Source organism: Pteropus alecto, unplaced genomic scaffold, assembly GCF_000325575.1.
Source record: "Pteropus alecto unplaced genomic scaffold, ASM32557v1 scaffold164, whole genome shotgun sequence".
NCBI classification, from domain to species: domain Eukaryota; kingdom Metazoa; phylum Chordata; class Mammalia; order Chiroptera; family Pteropodidae; genus Pteropus; species Pteropus alecto.
Genome location: NW_006439568.1, coordinates 3,879,153 through 3,901,929, shown reverse-complemented (window position 1 = coordinate 3,901,929; position 22,777 = coordinate 3,879,153). Strand labels below are relative to the sequence as shown.

Here is a 22,777-nt window from a genome sequence, read left to right as displayed (position 1 = left end):
TTCAGCTTCTCCCCCAAGGACACAGAGGGCGTCACGCCACACGTTCCCCTGGCCATCACACCACAGGTTTCGCGAGTTGTCAGTGGACAGGAAGCCTGGTCAAGCATTCTCCCGTTCTCCCTGGGGATCTGCTGAGGGTAGGGGGTGTGACACCCACAGTCCCATGGACGCAAGCCCCAGGAGGGAAGACTGAGGTGTCACCAGCCCTATGAGAACTGTGGGTTTTCTCTCCCTCTATTTTAAAATGCTGGCTTGTGCACCTGCATCCACATACGCCCGATGAGTGTGCGACGCCGCCCTGTGGCACGGTGGCTCTGCAATGCTGTCAGCGCTGCCTGGCCTGCGACCCGCAGCACAGTGTCTCGGGCCCTGAGGGGTGAGGCCACGTGGCGTAGGGCTGGTGTGGAGGCCTTCCTCAAGTCTCTCAATCTCCTCGATAATGTTCTAACCAAGTCTAGAGGGCTGCAGACCACCGAAGATGCTCCCGGCTTCAGTGGGGGAGGGCGGGAGAGATGGCAGGTTAAAATGCGTCATGCCTGACCAAAGCCACTGGGATGTGCTTTGACTATGGCAGCAATTTGTTATTATCAGTCTGTAACTATAAGAAATTAGAAAAAGGTGTATCTTTACTTCCTTTCACAAGTTATGTCTATCTGTAATTAATAACACTAACTTTTAAAAATATACCTACGTAGGAGGGCATGGTGGCTAGAACCCAGTGTTATCTAATCTCGTAAATATAAATTTAAATTATTCTTTAATTATAGGAAAGTTTTTTTAAATATGTATCATGTTATAATTAAAGGACCTTCAAATTGTAGTATTCTAAGATAAGTATAATCTGCAAAGATGGCTGTAATTACAGTCACAGCGAGTACATTTCCACCCAGGATGTATCATAACCTAAAAACACAATGTTTTTAGGTTATGATTATTTCTTAGATTCACTAACATAATGTATAATTATATTTGTGAAACAACAACTGTGGAAGAAATGACTCCATGTCCCAGCTCGGAGCACTGGTTTTAGGGTACACTCATCCTTTCGGGTTGGGCTTCCCCTCAGCCATTGTTAAGAGTCACGGCCAATGCCTCATGGTCCAGCCAGTCCAGCTCCCACACGGACTTGATGCCATCCTCGCTTCCCCTCTGCTGTCAACAGCCTCTCTGGGCCATCCTGATCTCTAATGGCCCCTAATACGTCACCCCGACCGCATATAGACCAGCTTGCCCAGAGCAGCCCCAAATCACGTTCGAAATGCGAATAATATCACTTCTTGTCGAGAGCTCCCGTTTCTTTCACGAAAAGTCCAATGTCCTTAACATGGCCCACCCCGCGAGGCGCGCGTGGGTCACCCCTCCGCCTGACGCCGCGTGCTCCTTGGGCCGCGCTCTCCCCTCTGCCCTCCGCTCCGCGGCGCAGGGCCTTCTCCGGGGTCCGGCTGCGCCCCGCAGGCCTCTCTGAGCCTCGTCCTCGGTCAGGCAAGGCCTGGGTCAGGCAAGGCCTGGGTCAGGCAAGGCCCTCCTGGAACTCTCTCCGGACGCGTTTCCTTGAGCTCCGAAGTTCCTTACACGCCTCCTTCAAACACTCGTCCCGGTACTAACTTTGTCTTTATTTCTCTAGTTCTCTGAGTGATGTCAGTCTCCCCCACTGGTGAGGAAGCCCCCCGAGTGTTTCTGCTCGGCCCTGCACCTTCTCACCAGCACACCTGCCTGGAAGACGGGCACTCAGACATCTGAGATGAATGAGGCACAGAGATCATCTTGACCTGAGTTGGCTCAGCCTCCTCAACCATCATGCCCTTAAACGGCCTAGCACCATAACACTGGCAAATTCCAGGACCGCCAGGCCGCCCAAAGGAGAGAGGAGGTGCCGTAAACGGGCTTTCCAGATAAAATTCCTGAGCAAAGAGCTGTTCGTGAGTTTTTCCATAAAATCTAAGCCATCTCGGTCTTGAGAATTGTTTTTCCACCGCCCGTTTCCAGCTCTTGGTTGTATTCATGCTGGAGAATTCTGATGAACAAAAGCCAGGAGCCCTTTACTCCCCGAGGGGAAATCATGAGATTATTCTTTTCACAGAAAATACTCTTGGATACAAGTAATGGGTATGGTGTCATGGGCTAAAGTAGGGCTCTTAAAAGAGAAAAATTTGATAAAAAAAAAAAAAAATTAAGTAGGGAGAGTTTACAAAGCTTTCTGTGATGAAATGACGATCCCACATCTACCCAACATTTACATTTTATTTTCTCTAATCTTCCCATAATGTCCAAGGTAGGAATTAATATGCACTTTGGACAGAGGGCAAATCAGACTGAGAAAGGGCAAAGTGGCTTGCACAGGGCCACCGCGCCAGGACAGGGCACAGCCAGACTCCAAGCCCAGGCCTTCCTTGTTCAGAAGCCCCACGTTCTCTGCAGCTTCATGCTCACAGCAAACATAAACCCTGGGAACAAAGGACCTAAAAACATGCTACATGGTAACAGCCCAATCGAAAAGCCAGCCGAGTGCGATTAGCACTATCTGGAACCTCCAGCTTCTTCCTGCGCACACTGCAGCCCACACCAGAGCCTCGCGGCTGAACAAGGCAGCTGCCGTTCTCAGGCTAAGGGGTTTCCAAGGACAAACCCAGGACACACTGGGCCAGCACTGCTGTCAGAAAAACAACCAATGTCACTTCTTTTCCTGAGACAGATGTATGAGGAAGCTGTCAGAATCCCACAAAATGACTTCCATCTGCCCCCGACACACAAATACTGTATTTCACTCTAAGATGCCCATTTTTCATAGGTTTACACCTCGCAAATCAAGATGCGTCCTACAATCAATGGTGTGTCATCATCGTTTAATCAGAAAGTTTTTTTCTTTTTTCGTGGTTCAGAAAATAACGGTCTGTCTTACAACCGATGGTATCTTAGAGTCCATGAAATGTGGGATATAAATACTGAAATACAGGATATAAATTCAGAAAGGGGCTTGCAAGGTGAAGCTGGAGATCAGAATTTGAATTTCTTTTTCCAACTAAAAGGCGGCCTTCCTTATCCCTATATAAATCCTGTTCTACTCTTAATACCCTGCAGTAGTTTTTGATTGGTTCCCCAAAGTGAAAACAACCAGAAATCAAGAGATTTGATAAGAGTGGAGGCTTTTTGACTTAAAAATTTTCAAACAAAACCAATTTCTGTTATTCTTTCCACATGCCGTGCCTCAGTTTCCACTCGTGTGTAAGATGTGAATTACAGTCCCTAGCTCACATAACTGTCGTGAGACCAAATGAATTCATTCATTTGGAGCATTTAGCACAACGCCCAGCACGAGGTGAGTGCGTAGTAAGTGACAGGTGGGTGAGCACGTGGTGAGTACCAGGTGTCATCACGGCCGCACAGCGTCTCTGAAGTTATCCTCCTAACACTGGGCACCTTGGCTGGGGACAGTATGCAGGGCACAGAATGCAGGGGACAGAATGCAGGGCACAGTAGGCAGGGGACAGTATGCAGGGGACAGAATGCAGGGGACAGGAGGCAGGGCACAGTAGGCAGGGGACAGGAGGCAGGGCGCAGTAGGCAGGGGGACAGTAGGCAGGGCACAGTGTGCAGTGTTTTTTAAACATGAGCTTTCAGTTAGAGGTCCTCCCTGATCGATATAAATTTGAAAGATCCCATAATCCTTTCACTAAAGGAGGGAGCTTCGTCAGCAAGATAAGCTAGTCTTAAGCAATCAGCTGCTTATCAAAGAATAAGATGAGACAGCTCAGAGCATAATCAGAAACCGTCCCAGGCCGTCCTGTGGCTCGCCATGCGTTGTGTCCCAAACAGAGCGTTCTTGTGTCGCTGAGACAACTCCTCCTCTGTGGTCTGCCACCTGCCACCTGGTTGTCTCTCGCATTACAGCTCTTGAACCAATTCGCCTCTCTCCATCCCTGGGGCCACTTCCCTGAGCCCTGGTCACTGTCATTTCTCACCTGAACAAAAGCCACTTGCTAACTTGGTGTCCAGTCTGACCACTATCTAATCCAAATATACACTGTTGCGGAAGAATTTTCTAGAACTCAAGATGTTTTCAAGGGCTTCAACATAGTCCTGAAAGTCTCTAATGTGCTAAAAAGGTCATGACTGGGTCCCTACTCACCTTCACCCAGGCCCGTACCTGAAGGAAGATGGAGGCGCCATTCACAGTGTAAAGCCTCAAACTACAGCACGATCTTCCACCTCCCCAGGCCCTGGGGCTTGCGGGGCAGGGACAATGGGGAGCATCTGCTTAAAAGGCAGGGAGTGACGCCAATGCTCTGAAATGTACACTCTAAAATGGTGAGTTTTATCACAATAAGCAGAAAAGTGGCTGTCTTGCCTGCCTTCCAAAAGGTACACTAAAAACTGCCCAAGCTGTTTCACAGTCACGACATCGAGGACTGAAAAGAGTCGTCATTTCTAAAGCTGGGGAACAACTAGCCCAATGTCATCACGAGGGGAAGCCGAGGCAGAGCCATGTCCCACGCAACAGCGGCCATCCTGGCCCCACCTGTCGGGGAAGGCCTGCGACCTGCGTGGCTGGCAGATGACAGAATCCAGTTCAAATGGCACTTTGGAGCTGTGCAGTACCAATGCTCAGAGGAAACCACACGGGCGCATCGCGGACAGGCCTTTGCAGGACAGCGACAGCCACGAGACGCCAAACGTGGCTTGAAGGTTTAGTAGCAAAATCAGCCACAGAATGAGGTTCAACATTCGGTCAAGAAGAATCATTCTGATTATTGAATTTGAAGCTCTGATACCTTTGAAATGAACCATTTCATAAACTCTGCTGAAAAAAGAAATACTTGGATTTTTTTTTAAATGGATTCTCGGTTTTGAAAAGAACTCAATGGTCCTGGGGGGAGGGGGAAGGGGAGGGGCGGGGCACACACTTAAGGATATTTTGCAAGCTTAATAAAACCAAATCTGACTTGGGAATTATTTTAAGGGGTTATTTACTGTAGCTCCACATGATCTGATTGTGATATAAATACACATAGACATATATATACACTTAGATATATATGTATTTATAAACATATTTTATTTCCTGTGGAAAGGAGGGTTTAAATCACTCTGTATTTCTTCTTCCCATGGGTCTAATACTGAATTATGATGATGCAAAGGCTCTTAGAATGTTGTGTTAACCCGTTGAAGGGCCGGCCAAACATTGAAGCGAGAAAATGATTGAAATAACACGCACACACAATTTTCTGAAAATTATGGAAAATTAAGTAGGCACCATTGATTGTTCTGAGCTGGCAGGAGAACCTGGGCCACTAGCAAAGGTCTGGACAACCACAGAAAGCCCACGGCAAGGACCACACCGGGACCCGCCACCAGAGAGTCGGGATGGCACACTTACCGAGAGCATCCACTGGCGGGGGGCAGACGGTGAGAAAGTGCAGGATACACAATTGCCACAAAAAGGAAAACGATAAAGTCAAACTGGTATTCGAGCAGCGGTCCTCCCTTTCTTTCACGAGTTAAACGGTCCACGGCTTGCCAGCGAATTTACATGGAGGCGCTTAAACCCACACCCACGCTGCCTTCCCTGACTCACTAATACCCTTTCGTTCCCATCTAAACGGAAACCTCTCCAGCTAGTAATCGCCACCCCTGGAGAATGCGGGAGGTTTTTTAAAAAAAAAAAAAACAGATGAAGAACACATTCCTATAAGAAGCCAATTAAGATGCTTTACCAAGAAAACCTTTCAAGTGTAATTTCTTGTACCTTGAAAAGTAACCAGGAAAACCGAGGACACAGAGTTTAGCTGGGGTGGAAACGGGAAAAAAAAAAAAATTAAGGAATTTAAAATTTTAGTATCAAAGCAAATGATATCCTAGTCTGGACCTCTGTGAGTCTGTTTATTAGGTTTATAATATTAGCTTTGCAGCATCTGGTGAAAAATGATAGACTCAACTATTTAAATGTCAGGCTTAAGGGTTAACATATTAAAATGTTCCAAGTCTCTCTCTCGAAGGAAGTCGCTGATAAACCTGCAGTTACAGATTGACACAGAAGGCTGTACCATAATTAATTTTTAAATTTCAATTAATAACAACACGAGAGGTAAACATGAGAAATAAGGCTCATGACTCTGCACGATTAGGTAACAAAAGGAGGGAGACAAAGCTTTTCCACCTGCAACCCTCTGACTTCCCCAGGTGGGTTGTGGCCAACTCCAGAAACCCCAAGGCCATCGGCTGACACCAAGCAGCAGGGAGAGGGCTCCAGAGACATCATTTGGAGATGGGGGCTACTGGGTCAGCCCCACGCCACCTCTCTACCTTCCTGCTTGTCCCCTTACCTGCCAACGAGGCTGTCTCTGCTCTGTGCCTCTGACCCCATGCACTAGCCTGGAACTTCCAGAGGGTGGGGACGTCTCTCCAGCCCCCAACTCTCTGTCTAGTGTTGACTCCTAGAGGTGTTCAATAAGCCTGCCTTCCACAAAAACAGGTACACCCACCTGCAGCTGGAACACATGCTGAGTTGCTCTCAAGTGATTCTGAGATAAAGTCTAACCCCAAACAACAAAAAAAGTATTTTCGATGGTAATATTTAAATACCACACATTAAAAATGAGCACTTTCCATATTACAGAAAAAAAAGAGTCAAAGAAAGAATGCGACAAAAGGTGATATCTATGGAGTGAGAATTAAGGTAAGTTACACACAAAAATTATACCCAATATGTGTCAGCCTATGTCAAGGGCAGTGCTAAAACCATGCTTAAAGGCACAAGGCCATCTGAAATTTTGAGTCAGAAGAATTTTTTTAGATCGAAGATTATAGTTTTCGAAAAAGGCATGGCAGAAAGCTGCTTGGTAACTTCCTGAAAACATATTAAAAGGGAAATGATTATTTAGCTGCATAAATCAGATTCAGTTCCATCAGGACAAAAAAAAAAATGTATCCAAAGCATTCATCCATGCTACTATGGGGTGTAAATCTCAAAGGACGGCTAACCCTTCATAATTCAGGAAGCTACCCGCTGAGGACAGGGAACAAATGGAGAGGCTTCTAGCAAAACGAGAAACTTCAGCTAACCAGACCCAAATCAACTGGAACCCTCAGATAACCGGATTCCTTCTGACCCACAACCTGCAGAGTTTCTAGCCCTTTCTCAGGCCACACACCTAGGAGAGCAGGCTATCTTAAATGCTCACTCAGAAAGACAGCTCTGGTCCCTTCTCGAAGGCTCCAGTCACCTCAGAAACACACAAATAAGGAACACTTGGTCAAAAAAAAATGGACGTGTATTTCAGAAAAAAAGGGGTTTTTTTGGTTTTGTTTTTTTGTTTGTTTTGTCTTTTAATACAGGAAATAAATAAAAACTGTTTTCTGGAGTAACTAGAACATCGTTAGGAACATTCCACGCTACTGATCCGATGGGGCTTGTCGATGTCAGCACACCATCACGGCCACCTTGTCTGGAAAGGACATGGTACCTGAGACCGCTAGATATATAGCTGAGGCTGAAGAGACGGGCACTTCAGAAGCCGCTGATCACAGCCTCCATTCTCTCTGCCATCAGGCCCAGGGGCCCCGAGAAACCTCACAGCTCCATGCCAGTTACTGCCCCGTCTCAGGACCAGGAGCCTCTCCTCCTGTTACATAGTCAGCGCCCTATATGTCCTGAATCTTTCTATTCGGCGCCTTAAAAGGAAGCTCATTGTTCTCTCTGGGCAGCCTGAGCCGGTGCTGGGCAACTGTAATTGCCAGAAACTTCCTTTTGTGTTGCACTCCAATCAACCTATCGGGCTTCCCCAGTAGGTCCAAATTCTGCTAATTGGACAATGCCAGTGACTTTGAGTGACAGATGGGGACTGTTTCAACCTCCATGCAGAATTCAGATAAAAGGATTATCACTGCAGCCAAAAACTTAAGGCCTCTGAAAAGAGAAGTCTGGAAGAGCGAAGGGAAAATAGCAACTGTTTCTTACCTCATCCTTGTCACCAAACTCCCAAACCTTTTTCAAGCCATAAGCGTCTTCCCTGGACCCTCCCTCTAAACTCATAATCTCTCCTATCTCAAAGCTGACAAGTTGTCAATTAAGTGGAATTCAGCTCTAAATTTTTACGAGCCTGCGCTTTCATGGGACCTCAGATTCGATGAACTACGGTGGCAGTTTTATACAAACATTTACCGCTAGATTCGCTAAAATGTTACTGACCACAAACCCTATCACTTGCCAAATGCTTGCTCCCAGGTGCCCTTGTTAGACAGAAGGTAATTCTGAAGCACCAAGACCAGGAAAACGCATCCAGAAGAAATGACTAGGGCCGAGATGAACAGAAAATCTAATTATGGGTGAAAACTCTTGAAATGGTCTCATGGTTTTTATAAAAACTGGATGGGACATTTTTTTAGAAATGCCAAAGCTTGAAAACTTTGTGCCATCCTCACTCCTTTTCTACTGAACCACTCCGTCTCTCCAAATGTATTTTCTTCTAATTCTGAACAATAACAGCTTGTTTAGGAAAGAGGAAATTTAGTTTTGGGGCTTTCTACCTAAAAAGATCCTTGTCTCAAATAAATGCTAGACTTTACCCATGGAGTGGCCTGATGGGAAAAAGTCCATTTTACCAGGTGGGATGCAGCAAATTAAAAAACTTTGTATCAAGAATAGTCTAGAAGGAATGTCACCTTCTCAAGTTCAAGGGAAGGTCCCTACATTTTAGGTCTCCGTAAAATGTTACGAATACTTGCAGAGTGGAGGTAGCTAGACGTTTCTTTTCGTATTTCCAGTCCATGCTGGAAGAGGCACGCTGGGTCACTGGTCTGACAGAGAACTGGTCTGTGAGTGACAGTAAGCAGGGAGGCGGGAGGAGGGGCCTGCTGCTGGAGCCTGGTTCTCCTCATCGAACTCCCACCCTCGTGAACACCATGAAAAATCTCCCTGTTAGCAGTGGCTCCTGGCTCCCACTGCAGCCACTTCTAACATTCTCACAGGACTTAATAAAGGGTTTAGGAGATTACAGGCTATGAAAGATGGAGGAGAAAATGACATAATTTCTGTAATAATTAAAACAGAACATTTGCATAAAGGCTTTTGTGCACGATCCCAAGTCTTGCAAGAAATTTATAGGTTTCATTATAACGCACGGTGGGCTTGGCGACTGTCAAATGTTGGAGACAAAGGTCGGGGAGGGAACTCGTCAAGTGCAACTTTGCAAGGGCCTCAAATTAATAGATAGTTTGCACTTGAGAACTTCAATTCAGATGGATTCTACTCGTTCCCATCTGTCCTCCAGGGCCATCACACAGAAGAAAGTGCGAATCGAACACTTTCTGCTTCAAAGACAAATCAAGCACGTGCTCATTGTCCCAAGGGAACACTATTAACCGCAGAATCCGCAGAGTTACCTTTTTTTGCTTTCTTCTGCAGTTTCAGGGTATCCGAGGACTTCTTTTTTATTTCTTGGCGAGCTTTTTTATATTCTAGGAGGAAGCAGAAGATTGACTCGTTTTACCACTTTGCTCAACAGAAAGTATTTCTGGAACAGCCAGCACTTTCATCACAGAAAGCATGAACTGTGACACATAGTAAGTAGCTTTATGGGACTATCCTGATGAAAATGGCACGAAGACATTTTAGAGCAGGGGTGAGAGTAACATGAAAAGCGACAAAATGCAGTGTGGCCTTTCCATATGGCATTCGTTTATACCGGCTTTGAGGAAAGTCGTTATTTGGGAATATTTCACTAAAAATGAAAAATTCACAATTTCTCAGCTCAAGTATGAGGAAATATTTTCTACGTTATCTACTTTCCCAAAGCCCAAATCTCCTTAAAAAGGACCCACGTGGCAGACACTGGACGGATGTAAAACTCAAGGGAGAACACCGCAGCCACAGCATGGGGGGACCTGGCAGAGCGCGGCCGCTGGCGCACGTTAACGCTGGGGCTGGACACTGTGGACGCCAAGGAGGGGCCGCCCCCGCCCACCACGTCCCCACCCCGTCTCCGCCAACCACTTCCTCTGACCGCGACGTCCCCATTTCCACTGTTACCTCCATCATCCAGACGTGGACACCTAACACGACAGTCACCTCCGGCATTTCTCCCTCTGCGGCCCTCGTGTTCGCTTAGTGGCCAGCTCGACCAGTTCGCTCACAGGTATTCCCTACGTCTCCCCCACCGCCCTCAGCCTACAGAGCTCTCACTCATCTGCTCCGCTCCTGGAAACGCAAGTCGGCTGACCCTTTCTTGCCAGTTTTATCCACTCGGATCTGCCCTCATGCTGGCCCTCCCCAGCGCTTACTGGGTTGTATGGTCCTTGGAGCCATGGCCAGCACCCCCAACCTTTGGCGCCAGGAAAACCAACAAGGGGTGGTGTCTGTCTGGACCATTCTGTCCCCAGAGCGTGGCACATGAGGTACTGAGACTCATCGGTTCAAGGCATATGCAGAGAGAATGGCCATTTCTGGGCAAGGAGACCCAAGGTTCGCTCATATCATTAAAGGTTTCGTTTTCGAAAAGTACTGAAATGGCTTAAGTATGAATCTTTGGCAGTTAAGCCTGGTATTACAATCCCATTTTAATTCAGCTGGTCAAAACCAATGCCCATTGAACCATCAGGCTATCAGCTGCTGAGTGAGGTTTCACGCCAGAACACCAGCACTGAATCCTGCCACGAAATCACTTTCGACTCCTTATCCTCAGACACCGAAACGCTTACAGGAGACGACGCAGGGACACAGTGGGCCCTTGGGTGACACAAGTAAACCCAGCGGCGGCACTGGGCAGCCTCTCGAAGCGCCGCTACACATCGGACGGCCTGCCCTTGTACCTTTCGCGTGGTCTTTATCCAGCTGGTTGGCCACTTTTTTCCATTCTTCCATCTGTTCTTGAAGTGGGTTTATCAGGCAATCGATTAAAGCACTTTTACCAAAAAGAGAAAGAAAAGGAAAAATTAAACAGATACATTCTGTTGACAAGATTTACATTTGGTTGTCAAAACATACCTACATCGCGATTACCTGAAGCAAGATAAGGCAGCATACTAAGCCCAAGCTCACTTCCAAATCCCCTGATTTTGTAACGACCTTGTTTTCAAGATGTGTTTCAATGACTGTTAAGAAGCCAGAAACGTGACTGGTTGAAGTGACCTCTCTTCTCATGTCCCTGTTTATATTCCAGTGCTCGTATTAACAAGCAAGGATGCAGACGGGTGGGGTCACCTTCCGGCTGCACAGCAGAAAGATCCGAACCCAGGCCTGGCTGACTCCTGCTATGTTCTGTCCCCTCCCACTACGTGCCTCCCGTGACGGCCCTGCCAGGAGCGCCAGAGGCATTTCACTTCAGCAGCAGAATGGTGTGAAACAGCTGAATTATGCTGATCTGCTTGGAAGAACGTCCATTATCACGGGAACACTGGTGGCTCTCCCCGTGCCAGCCACTACCCTTTCTGCCCACTCTGGAGGCTGGGTCAGCAGACTGGAGGCTGGCAGTGTGGAGGGCTCTACGAGCGCCCAGCGCCTTCCTGGTGGGTCTGCAGGCAGCACGCCGGGAGCAGGACAGCAGAGCACAGCCCACGCCCAGTACTGCAGCTGCTCCAGGGCACCGGGGCCCGAAGGCCTCGGCAGAAGGCACTGGCCTGCCGCTGACGGAGGGCAAGGAGGCAGACACAGGCACGCAGAGGGGTCCTGAAGCGGGTGCGGGCTCTGTGAGGGCAGGGCCTCAGGCTGTCCGGTGGCCCGCTGTATCCCCAGAGCCCAGACCAGTGCCTGGCACATAGCAGATGCCCAACAAACACCTGTTCGCTGAGGGAGCAGTAGTGGGCTATGACGACAGATGGGTTGTGGGGATTTAGACAGGAAACCAGTGCCAGGTATGGCGAGTTACACTGCGTGTGCCACACAGCACTGCTTCCTCCACTCAGCTGGACTTCGGCTAGGGAGTCTGAGATCTGGGTGGAATATGCTCCTCACCTCGAAAACTGCCGCAGCTTGGCTTCGATGCTCCTGTGCCTCATGCACATCCTGGTGAGGGCAGAGCCAATCTCCCTCGTGCCACCTGAAAAGCAACAGAGACAAAGCTGAGGGTGGCAGACAAGTCAGAATCACTGAAATATTTAAGGGAATGAAAGGATTTAAAAGCAAGCCAGACTTCACCACGTGTGAAACCTCAGCTACTATCTGAGGCGTCTCACCATGCCCACACACGTGCATGTAGATTCATACGTATGGCAACATATGCTTATTTAATCACTTAAACAAAAGTTACCTTTACTATATATAATACCCTGTAATATTTTCTATTCTAATTTTTTTTAAATGATGAGTGTGACCACGAAATTGATTTTACAACCCACTAATGGGTCAATGACCTGCAGTCTGGAAAATACTTTCCAAGGAAGATAATCAAAATAGTACCTGATATTTAGAGAAAAGCTATAGTTGTCTTTTTTTTTTCCCCCTGTCTTCTGGCAAAATAATCCTCTTAGCTATTTAGAATGGTTAACAAAGGCACTTCAGCTAAATATTTCAAAACACATACAGGTATTTCGGAGACCAGGAAGGCTAAAGCAAAATGAAGCAAGAGAGTATTTTTAATGGGTTTAAGTAACACCAGTGAAAGAGGTTCATAAACTCAGCAAATATTAAAACAAACTGCAATACAGTCTGACTTTCCCCAAATTCTTGTCATACTTGTCCCTTCGGGCACACCCTTTTCTAAGATTATTTTTGAAGCTCCCTTCCTTCCCCATCTTAGAAACCATGCTTGAATCAGCATTTACTTGGGCGCAGGGGACGGGGGACAAATTGCAACCACAGATGGCAATTCTGTACTGAGTGCCGGACAGCACAACTATAAATGTTATGAAAACACTAGGTTCATGAAATCGGGGGGGAAAGTATCAAATAAAGCTCTGTTTTTTAAAAGAGGAGGCCTTCAAGGGAAAGCCGCAGGAATTTATGGCAGGTTTACCCAAGTCGACAGGAGAAAAATGACCACCCCCTCCCCCAGGGCTGGCGACATTATTAGGGGCCGTGTGTTCCCTCCAGCCTTCTCTCCTAGAGATGCAGATGTGTGGTTTCAGCTCCAGCGGTTTTCTATCTTATTCTGCAAAACTAACAGGTTTCCGGGGCCAAAACATGTACTAATGATGGCGATATATAATATATGTTAATATTTCTACATTTTATTTTAGTCTGAAAAGAGAAGCCTTTTCAGAGCTTCTCTCCCATTCCTCCAAAAGAAGGTTAACTCAACCTTAACACTCCTGATGTGTGAGCTGAATGACTCTTTGCTGGGGGGCTGTCCTGTGCATCCTACAACATTTAGCAGAATCCCCGGCCTCTGCCGACTAGAGGTCAGTAGCAGCCCCCCAGTTTGTGACATCCGAAATGTGTTCTCTGGAGAATGAACGCAAGCCCTACCCCGCCCCAGTTAAGAAGCCCTGCTGACAAGAAACTGAGCAGGAACTAAAAGTCATCTGAGGCTGTTTAAATGGCGAGAAGTCTGAAAAAATGCTGCCCTTTAGCTCTGGCACCTGCAGCCACTCAGGCGTGAGCTGACTGACCACCTCAGCACAGCCAACTGCCGCCGCTCACACCTCTCCGCCAGGGAAAACCAGTAGAGGGCGCTGTTCCCACACGAGCGGCTCACCTTCCCCGCTTCCCGTCAGATTCTCTTAAACTTTTACTGCCTTCCAAGCAAGGATGAGGAATATTTTATCCCAGCGGAAAGAGCTTCTATTTCTCCTGGGCTTTCATTTGATTAAAAGTTAATAACACGGCCATGCAAGGAAACGCACACTCATTCACTGCTGGAAGGAATGGTAAATTGGTACTCTTCTTGAGGAAAATTAGGCGGCATCTATCAGGAAAAGTCTTAAAAACACGACTCCTCCTTGACCCAGCAATTCTACTCCTAGAAATTTAACCTGAGGAAAGAATTAAGGATGAGAGCAAATCCTTACCTATGAGGCTAGTCGTGAAAATGTTGTTTACAATGGTAAAAACTGGAAATGAAAATATCTCATTATAGAGACTGGGTTAAAGACACATGCAACACAGCCACACAACGGAATAGCACGCAGTCACCTAAAAGGCTGCAGAGTGGTGTATTAGGGTCATGGGACGGTGAGTCATTTGTATAGAGCCTAGGACATGCAGGGGCCTTGGAATAAATGCATGAATTCCATTAATCCTCGCAACTCCCGGTTGTGCTGGTACTATCATAATTCCCATTTTATAGAAAGGAAAAGTTCCTTATGTAACTTGTTCAAGGTCTCATTGCTAGTAGGTAGGATTCTGCCCCGGGCTGAACCTCCAGGGTCTTATGCATTTAACCATTCAGCATGTGGCACTCATTACAGACAAGGGGAGATGGGCGGGGACAGAGCCAAGAGCCTAGAACACTCTGCTAAACTATTAGGGTGTCAGGGCTTTACAGCCCACCTCTCAGATTTTGGTTCTTAGCCTACGACCGTCAAACTGGTACCAGGATATTGAGCTCTGGCCCCTGCTAAGTGACTACAGAGAGCTAAGTGATGGAAAGCTGCTTCACTGATGATCTCTGCCTCAGTTTCCTCCAGAAAGGATTCTATGGCTGGCATAGAACGCCTCGAAGCTCAGTTGCCTCATCCTATCTCTCTGCTCCCTCATTTCTGTTACTTTCCTGGGTATTTTCCACAGATGGCCACGGGTCATTTATCATCCCCAGAAGGCCCATGCTTCTCAGAACTGTGGAATGATAACGAGCAGTTTCCAAACAGGCTGCGTGTGCTCCACACTGTGCTTCTGCAGCACAGGAAGCCGTGAGAGAGAGGAAACAAAGAACCGCAAAGAAAACGACCAAACAGCAGTGTGTCTGTCCAGCTGGGCATGAGGGCAGGAGACAGGCAGATGACATCCTCCACGGACCCCGGGACCCATCCGTTAGAATTACTGCTGATCTGGGCAACATGGGGCACCTAAAAATAGCTCTCTCTCTCTCTCTCTCTCTGTGGATGTGCTGAACGACGTCTTATGCTCTTCCTGACCCTTGCCAAAACTTAAAAAAAAAAAAAAAAATCAGCAGGTCTGAAAAAGCTTCAGAGGAAACTGGCTTTGGCTACAAAGACAGAGCAGACATCTGGAAGAGCTCCGAACTGACAGCGAGAATATTTATGGAAATCAAATGGCTGATTGAGACACTCGGCGGCTTGTGAGTGAGGACAAGATCTTGCCTGATTCTGTATGCCCTGCGCCCAGCATGAGCGCCGGACGAAGGGACTGATACTTACCATTTTGAGAGCAAACCACCAGGCCAGCTCTACCCAGAGGCAGGCCCAGGGGAATGAGTTTATCTTTTGTTTAATCCATAAATAACTGTGTATCTTCTAAGTACACACTATAGAAGATTCACAATTTCTTATTACACTAGAAAAGGTCTATACTGACTCAAGGTCGGCCTAGAGAACCATGGTGACTGTAATTGATTCGGTGGCTTAAAGAAACACATATTTATTATTTTACAGTTATGGAAGTCAGAAGTCCCGAATCAGTTTCATCAGGCTGAAATCAAGGTTTGGAAAGGCTCCGTTCCTTCTCAAGGCTCTAGGGGAGGACTCAGTTCCCTTGCCTTTTCTGGCTTCTAGGGGCTGCCTACATTCCTTGGCTCGTGGCCCCTTCCTCCATCCACAAGGCCAGCAATGTAGCATCTTTTCTCTTCCTTGACCTCTGCTTCTGACCTCACATCTTTTTTCTCTGACTCTGATCCTCCCCGCTTCTTATAAGAACCCTGTGGCTGTACAGGACCCACCAGTATCATCTCTCCGACTCAACATTCTTAACTGAATCACATCTGCAAAGTCCCTTTGCCACGTGAGGTACCATATTCACAGGTTCCATGGATGAGGACATGAGTATGTTTGGGGATCATTATTCTGCCTACCAAAGATGCACAGGAATGGCTAATTTGGAGAGTACGGAGGGCACTGTGGTTCAATCTCCAGCATCCATTCATCCTCGGATGGTCAGTCTGGGCCAATGATCTAATTTCATCCCCTGTGGCAGTGGCTGGTTCACGGATGGGACCGACATGGGGAAAAGGTTGCTGGGGAGGACTCGGGACGATTTCCCTGATCTCAAGAAGGACCCCACAGGATGTGGACATGAACTAGGCTGCCCAGTGGCTGCAGCTGGCCATCAGTATGGCCTTGGGGACACATGCCTTAGGACGAAGCCTATCCTATGGCAAAAGGCAGAAAGTGCCTGGGCCCCAGTCACCTTGCTGAGCCACCAAATTAACACACCCAGAGCCTGCTCTCCCCCACGGGCCCGGGCTCCTGTTCTGCAAGAGCGTACAAATCCTTATTTTTAAAGCCGCAGATTTGGTTCTGCTTCTTGCCAGCTGAAAGAAGAAGGAAGGGTGCAATGCCCTCCCAGGGCACCAGGAATCACCCTGCTGCTAAAAATAAATGTCAGCCCATCCCTCCCTACTGAGAGACACAGAAATACTTAATGGCGAAACTCATCGTTCTTTTCAGTGTGGTCTATGTAAGCACTTTCTCCCATAACGAGCAAAGGTTCTTTTATAATAAAGTAGCACAAAATCAGTCAGCAATCTGAACTGGATGATCAGCAAAGAGACAATGAGTAGAAAGAAAGAATAAGGGTCCAGAGGCCAGACTATCAAGGATACTCTGTGTTTTGCGCATGAAGACATACATTCCTCAACGTTTACTGAGTACTGCATTAGTTTCCTAGGGTTGCAGGGTTGTGTAACAAAGTACTCCACACTAAGTGGCTTAAAACAACCAAAATTTATCATCCCGCAGTGCTGGTGACTAGAAGTCTGAAGTCAAGGTGTCAGCAGGGACTTGCTCCCTCCGAAACCTACAGAGAAAGAATCCTTCCTCGCCTTCTTGTAGCTCTGGTGGGTACGGCGACCCCCGGCTCGTAGATGCGTCACTCCGGGCTCTGCCTCTGACCTCATGGGGCGATCTCCCTGTGCGTGTGTCTTCACGTGAAACGTGCACGCACATGTGTGTGTGTGTGTCCAAACTTCGTCAGCAGGGACTTGCTCCCTCCGAAACCTACAGAGAAAGAATCCTTCCTCGCCTTCTTGTAGCTCTGGTGGGTACGGCGACCCCCGGCTCGTCGATGCGTCACTTCGGGCTCTGCCTCTGACCTCACGTGGCGATCTCCCTGTGCGTGTGTCTTCACGTGAAACGTGCACGTGCATGTGTGTGTGTGTGTCCAAACTTCTCTTCTTATAAAAACACCAGTCGTATTGGATTAGAGCTCTTCTTATAAAGACACCAGTCGTATTGGATTAGAGCCCACGCTCCTAACCTTACCCTAACTTGGTTACGTCTGCAAAGACCTTATGTCCAAGTGAGGCCATATTGACAGGAACCAGGGGTTAGGACTCAACATCTCTTTTTCGAGGGAGACGATATACCCCACCCACAATAAGTATCCATCCACCATGCAGCAAGGATTAAAAAGATTCCCAAGATGATGAGGACAAGGGCCTGGCCCGTGAGAGGCTCAGTCAGGTTAGGGGGGGACGGGAAACCTATGAAAATGGTACAGGGACTATTTTTGCAGCAACCCTACGAGGCAGGTATTGTTAGTCCCATTTTATAAGCAGAAAAACTGGAGCTGAGGAGGGCTAAGGTACTTGCTGAGGGCCACAGGGCTGGGCAGCGGTAGGGCTGGGATCCAAGCCCTGCTTCTACTGATACCGAGAGGCTCTTTCCTGCCATTACGAGCTGGAGACATTCCCAGCCGAGGACAAAGAGGCACATTAAAGTCCCAAACAGAACAGAAACTGTTTAACGCCTATTTGGTGCAGATGTGGAGAAAGTAAGGAAAGTGGAGCCGCTGATCCGTCCCCCCAAAAGCCTGACATGGTTACGCCCTTCAAACTGCCACTTGCCACGGTGGCTTTGCAGAGAGAGACAGGAGAGTGGCATCTATCGAGTGGCATTGTCCCATCTCTCCATGTTACCTCATTTGCAGGCAGCTTCCATCTCCCTACACAGCGGGGGACTAATGGCCAGGCCATTGTGGGGTCCGCAGTGTGCAGGTGGCTAGTGAGGACTGAAAAGCCAGCTCTGTCAGGACAGGCTTCTGCGGAGAGAGGGGAAGGGCTGGAGGAAGCAAGACTTAAGAAACGCTTGAGTCAAGCGCACGGCTACAATAAGTCTCTGTGCCTCTCGGCGGCCCCTCTGAGGGCTAATATTGGAAGGCTAATTGGGAGGCAGGCAGGCCAGCTGGACAGGAGCGTGCTCTCTGACACCCCTGAAGGCGAGGCATCCAAAGGGACAGGGTGATGCGGCAGGGTCTCTCGACCTCAGCTCTGCTGGCCTTCTGGACCAGATCGCTCTTGGCTGCGGGGCCGCCCTGTGCACTGTACGGTGCTCTGCAGCATCCCTGCCTCGACCAGCTGGGCGCCAGTAATACTCCTCCTGTCGTGATGACTGTAAGTGTCCGCAGACATTGCCAAACGTCCTCTGGGTGCACAACTGACCCTGTTGTCCTTCTCCCATAAGGAGGGGTCTCCGATTCTGGAGCTGGGCTTTGGGAAGCCACACCTGACACACTCAGCTGTAACAGCAGCGGCCCCACACACACGCACCGCCGCAGCTGTGAAAAGCTATTAAGCTCGCTGCCCACCCCAGGCTTCATAAGCACAGAGGTAATAGGCAACTCCTGCTCGCATAATGAAGAAAATATTCTGCCTGCCATTAAAGAAACATTCATTTCAAAACACACAAGTGACATTCCCCACAAAGTCAACAGGCACTAAGTCCCTCCCCTGAAGCCTTAGGGACACATTAATGTGACCAGAGGCAGCTTACGTTCAAGTACAAAATATCAGAAATATTCAAACTACTAGGAAAAGGAGCCCGAGGGGCCCTCGTGAGGCCGGGTCTCAGGCATAGAAGACCCATTGTCCAAGTGGTTATGACAAACTCATTCATGAGCCAGACAGGAACTTGAAGGGACAAGGGACGGCGGAATAAGAAAGCGACCTCAGACCTCTCAACAGCTCGTGGCTTCTATCCGGACACCGGCCGGTGATGCCCTGTCAGCCCCAGAGTCTCTGAAGATCTGTGACACAGACACTAAACAGGTGTCACGCAAACCTAAGCTGGGCAGGTGCCCTCTCCTCGCTGCACACGATGCTGGAATTGCTTACTGTACCCACTGGGTTATGAATTTAAAAGGTCTGGGAGAGGTGGCTGCGTGTGCTTCCCAGGCACATAACTGCCGACGTGTCAAATATGACGGTACGTTCCCCCGTGACTTATTTTTATTGGGAATCTTTTCCCCAAACTTATCTGTTTTATCCACACCGAATCTCACCTGTTGAAGTAAGCAACCCTCTGCCCTCCCCACTGAACTCCAAGAGAGTCCTGGGGCTTCCTAGCATCTGCGCCCCATCCTCTGTCCTTCTTGACATACACTTAGGTGATATGCAGACTCCAAGCAGCCTGTAAGCAAGATGTCTGTGGCAGCAGCATGGTCACCACGGCTCACCTGGGGTCTTGGCACAAGCTCCTTGCCATCTCCCGAATTAGCACGAGGGTCACAAGGAAAAGCAGTAGAGCCAAAGGGTTAAGAGCTCGGCTCTGAAGTCAGACAAGTAGATTTAAAGCCCAGCTCCTCCATCTGTCAGCTGTGTGACCTCGGCAAGGGCCTGACTTACTTAGACTAAAATGTTGATGACTGTACTCTAAAAAATGAGTATGTCGACTGGTGTTTTGAGTTATCTTCGTTGCATTCAACGCACCCAAAAGGCATCATTTACAATTTCCAGTTTGGGCTTCTTGTGAAATGACCTGAAATCCTAGATCTTTTATAATTGTTATCCTCGATCTTTTACAATTTCCTCATCCATATGTCATTTGATGGTAATATTTTTTTTTAAAGCAGCTTACGTCTATCTTATTTTTCTAAACGGTCCACTTATTTTGTAGAAATAACCAATCTTGATGTTCACACTCATATTCCAAATATTTATCTAACTTATAATTAATTAAATAATGTCAGGATTGTCCATACAACTGGCATCTACAGGTCTGGGAGCACATAAGACTGACTCGAGGGTAAGCCTGCAACTCAGGTGGGGGAAGTGTGTGGACAAGCCTTCTAGCTGTGAGCTGAGTAAAGGCAGGCGTTGGCACATTTTAGAGAGAAAATAAGGAGCACTGGTTACACCCACGGGCTGATTCGGCAGGGCTCTGTTGTGGCCATAACTGGCCAAGTCCTGCAGCAAGGCCGAGGTCAGAGTCACCAGCTCAGGCCCAGCTGGAGCACCTGTCCACATCGCTGTGCCAGCCCTCACTTCTCCGAGGAGCTGGGTAATGCGTACATGGAATGAAAGTTACCTGCACGAAGGACGGCTTCTGAGAAAGCCGGAATTGTTCCTTCTTCCCAGGCATCTCAGAAGACCAGAGGCCGAGAAGGAGCGGTCCACAGGGCCTGCCTGGGGAGGACATGCTCTCCCCCGAACAGCTCTGCATCGACGCAGTGGTCATTTGCTGGAACTCAAAGCTGTAGCACCGAGGTTTGTGGCCAACCACCGCGGTGAGCCTTGAGCTCTCGGTGCCCTGCGCCTGCAAACAGGCCGGCAGCTGCCCCTCACTAACCAGCTTCTAAAAGTGTCCCCACAGTTCTGGAGCGCTCTGTGGTTTTTATTGTATCGCAAAGCTGAAGACACCTGGGTCACCGGTCTCCTTCCAACAAAGAATGGAACGGAAAGCTCCCAGGGAACCCAGTGCTGGGGACCGTCACAGGCCACGCCAGGCCACTTCTGCCACGGCCTACGGCAGGTTGGAATCTGGTAGGATCAGTCTACGAGGAAAGGGCGTCTCTCTCCTTCCTCTCAAGCCCCTGCTCTCGGAGAACCGAGAAGTCTTGCAATGTCAGGTGTCTTTTCACCTTGACGGCCAGCTGGAGGACGGCCCAGGCCTTGCATCACAGAAGTTGCCTCAGCGTGCATCAGCTGCCACTCTGGCCGGGCCAGGCCGGGCAGGCTGGATCCACCATCTGCCGCCCTGGGAGACGCCCGCAGCCGGCACGCAACGCGGCCGACACGCCTCTGCGCACACACGAGCAGCACGCCCGGCGAGGAAGCTGGCACCCTCCTTCTGCCATCTTGCTGGCGTGTGCCAGGATGCTTTTATTTTACGACTTTAAGTGATGGTGCACGGACCTCAAACGGGAGCGCAGAAGTGTCTCGAAATGGCACTTGAGTGTCAGCCTGAATTCCCATAAGAAAGAATGTCCGGAAAAGCTTAACTCTGATGTCTTAGCTAACGATTATTTGGTCCAGGGGGTCAAATCCAAAAGGCCACTAGGTGGACCACTATAGCCAGCCAACAGAATAATGGGTCGGGAAGGAGCACCTGAGCACGCCCGGGGCACCAGCTGGACCTCAGCTGGAGGTGGGCACACCTGCTTGAGGCTCTATAAAGCGCATTTTCCAGGTCACCTCCAGGCTAGATTAAATGAGCCCCTTCCTCCTTTAAGAGAAATGACCTTATGATAGATAGCTGGCATGCTGGAGAAAAGACGGGACAGCATTCTTACACTCAGCAAACACTGAAAAATGCTACGATGGCCCGGCGACTGTGCTGTGAACGGAGGAGACGGCCTCTGTCCTCACGAAACACACATCTCGTCTCACCTGGGAAGCAACGGACTGTTAGGGTGAACCTCAGAGCTGGAAGGTGCCTTAGAAAACTCATGAGGCCACCAGCCAGTGCTTCCTTGCTGCTCGGTGTCACAGTTCTGCCTTTAATTAGCAGAGAAGCTCCCGATGACCTCTCGGGGGTCCTGCGTGCGCTGTCCTTTCTCTTGCTCAGGGAGACACATCCGTGTTCCGCACTGCATTTGTGAGGCAGCTGGTTCTCATCAGGGGCCCTGCCATTCTCATTAAAGGTCAAAGAAGGCGCTCAGGAAATTAAGAATATCAAATTAACGAACTACCTTCTGCCTTCATCAGCACTTTATTTTTATCCTTGGGCATGGAGAGATGGACAACGGAGAGAAGGTGGCATCACGGGATGCCCTACATTTGTTTAACTACAGGGACGGGAGGGAGAGAGAGAGGCATTGAATTCCTGGTATTAGTAATTACCATACAGATCATCTACCACGTAAACGCATGCCACTTGGTGGAGACACTGACCATACTTAAATCACTGGAAAGCGGCCAAATCCCTGTGTTAGCCCTGAAAACGTTTCCGAACTATCCAAACATTTTTGTATGTGCTGTTTAAATCACCTCGATGTTCTTGCAACAAAGATGCAATATGACTTCAAGGGAACTAACGGAGGAGAAATAGTATTTTCAGTAGTGGATGGATCTGTCCCTTTGTCCTCATGGGATTCCTTAGTACAAAAGTGAAAAAACGTAAAAGATTTTCAAAAATAAACCTGTCAAGCTCCCAACAAAGGGAGCATAACTTCCCTTCTGCAACAATGGCAACCTCAACAACCCACTTCAATACCGTAGGCCAGGGAAAAAAACATGTGGAGTTTCCTGTTCAAAAAAACTGTGTCATCAGCTACTGTATGTGGCTGAGATGCAATGGTGATCCAGCTGGTGTTTATGGGGACAGCTAATACTGTGTGCTTAGCAAATGCTGGAGAAGGTCGGCGATATGTTTTGGGAAGACACCTCTGTGCCCACACACAGGGTGGAAGATACTGCAAACTGTTATCAGCTAACAATTTTTCAGCCAATCTCACATTTCTCAGCCTCTCCCACTTCACGTCTTTTCAAAAAGCAGAGGAAAAAGAAAGGAAGGAGGA

At 48.4% G+C, this 22,777-nt stretch overlaps 1 protein-coding gene across 6 annotated transcripts in view; it reads right to left on the bottom strand.

Moving 5' to 3' along the window:
• Nucleotides 1–22,777, bottom strand: part of MTSS1 (MTSS1, I-BAR domain containing) — a 146,481-nt gene that overhangs the window by 17,848 nt on the left and 105,856 nt on the right. For all 6 annotated transcript variants that reach the window (XM_015593024.2, XM_015593028.2, XM_015593023.2 and 3 more), the window contains exons 4-6: nt 11,945–12,029; nt 10,804–10,895; nt 9,379–9,453 (exon numbers count right to left, since the gene is read on the bottom strand). In XM_015593024.2, the coding sequence (XP_015448510.1) occupies nt 9,379–9,453; nt 10,804–10,895; nt 11,945–12,029 (252 nt within the window). The remainder of the gene's footprint in view (nt 1–9,378; nt 9,454–10,803; nt 10,896–11,944; nt 12,030–22,777) is intronic.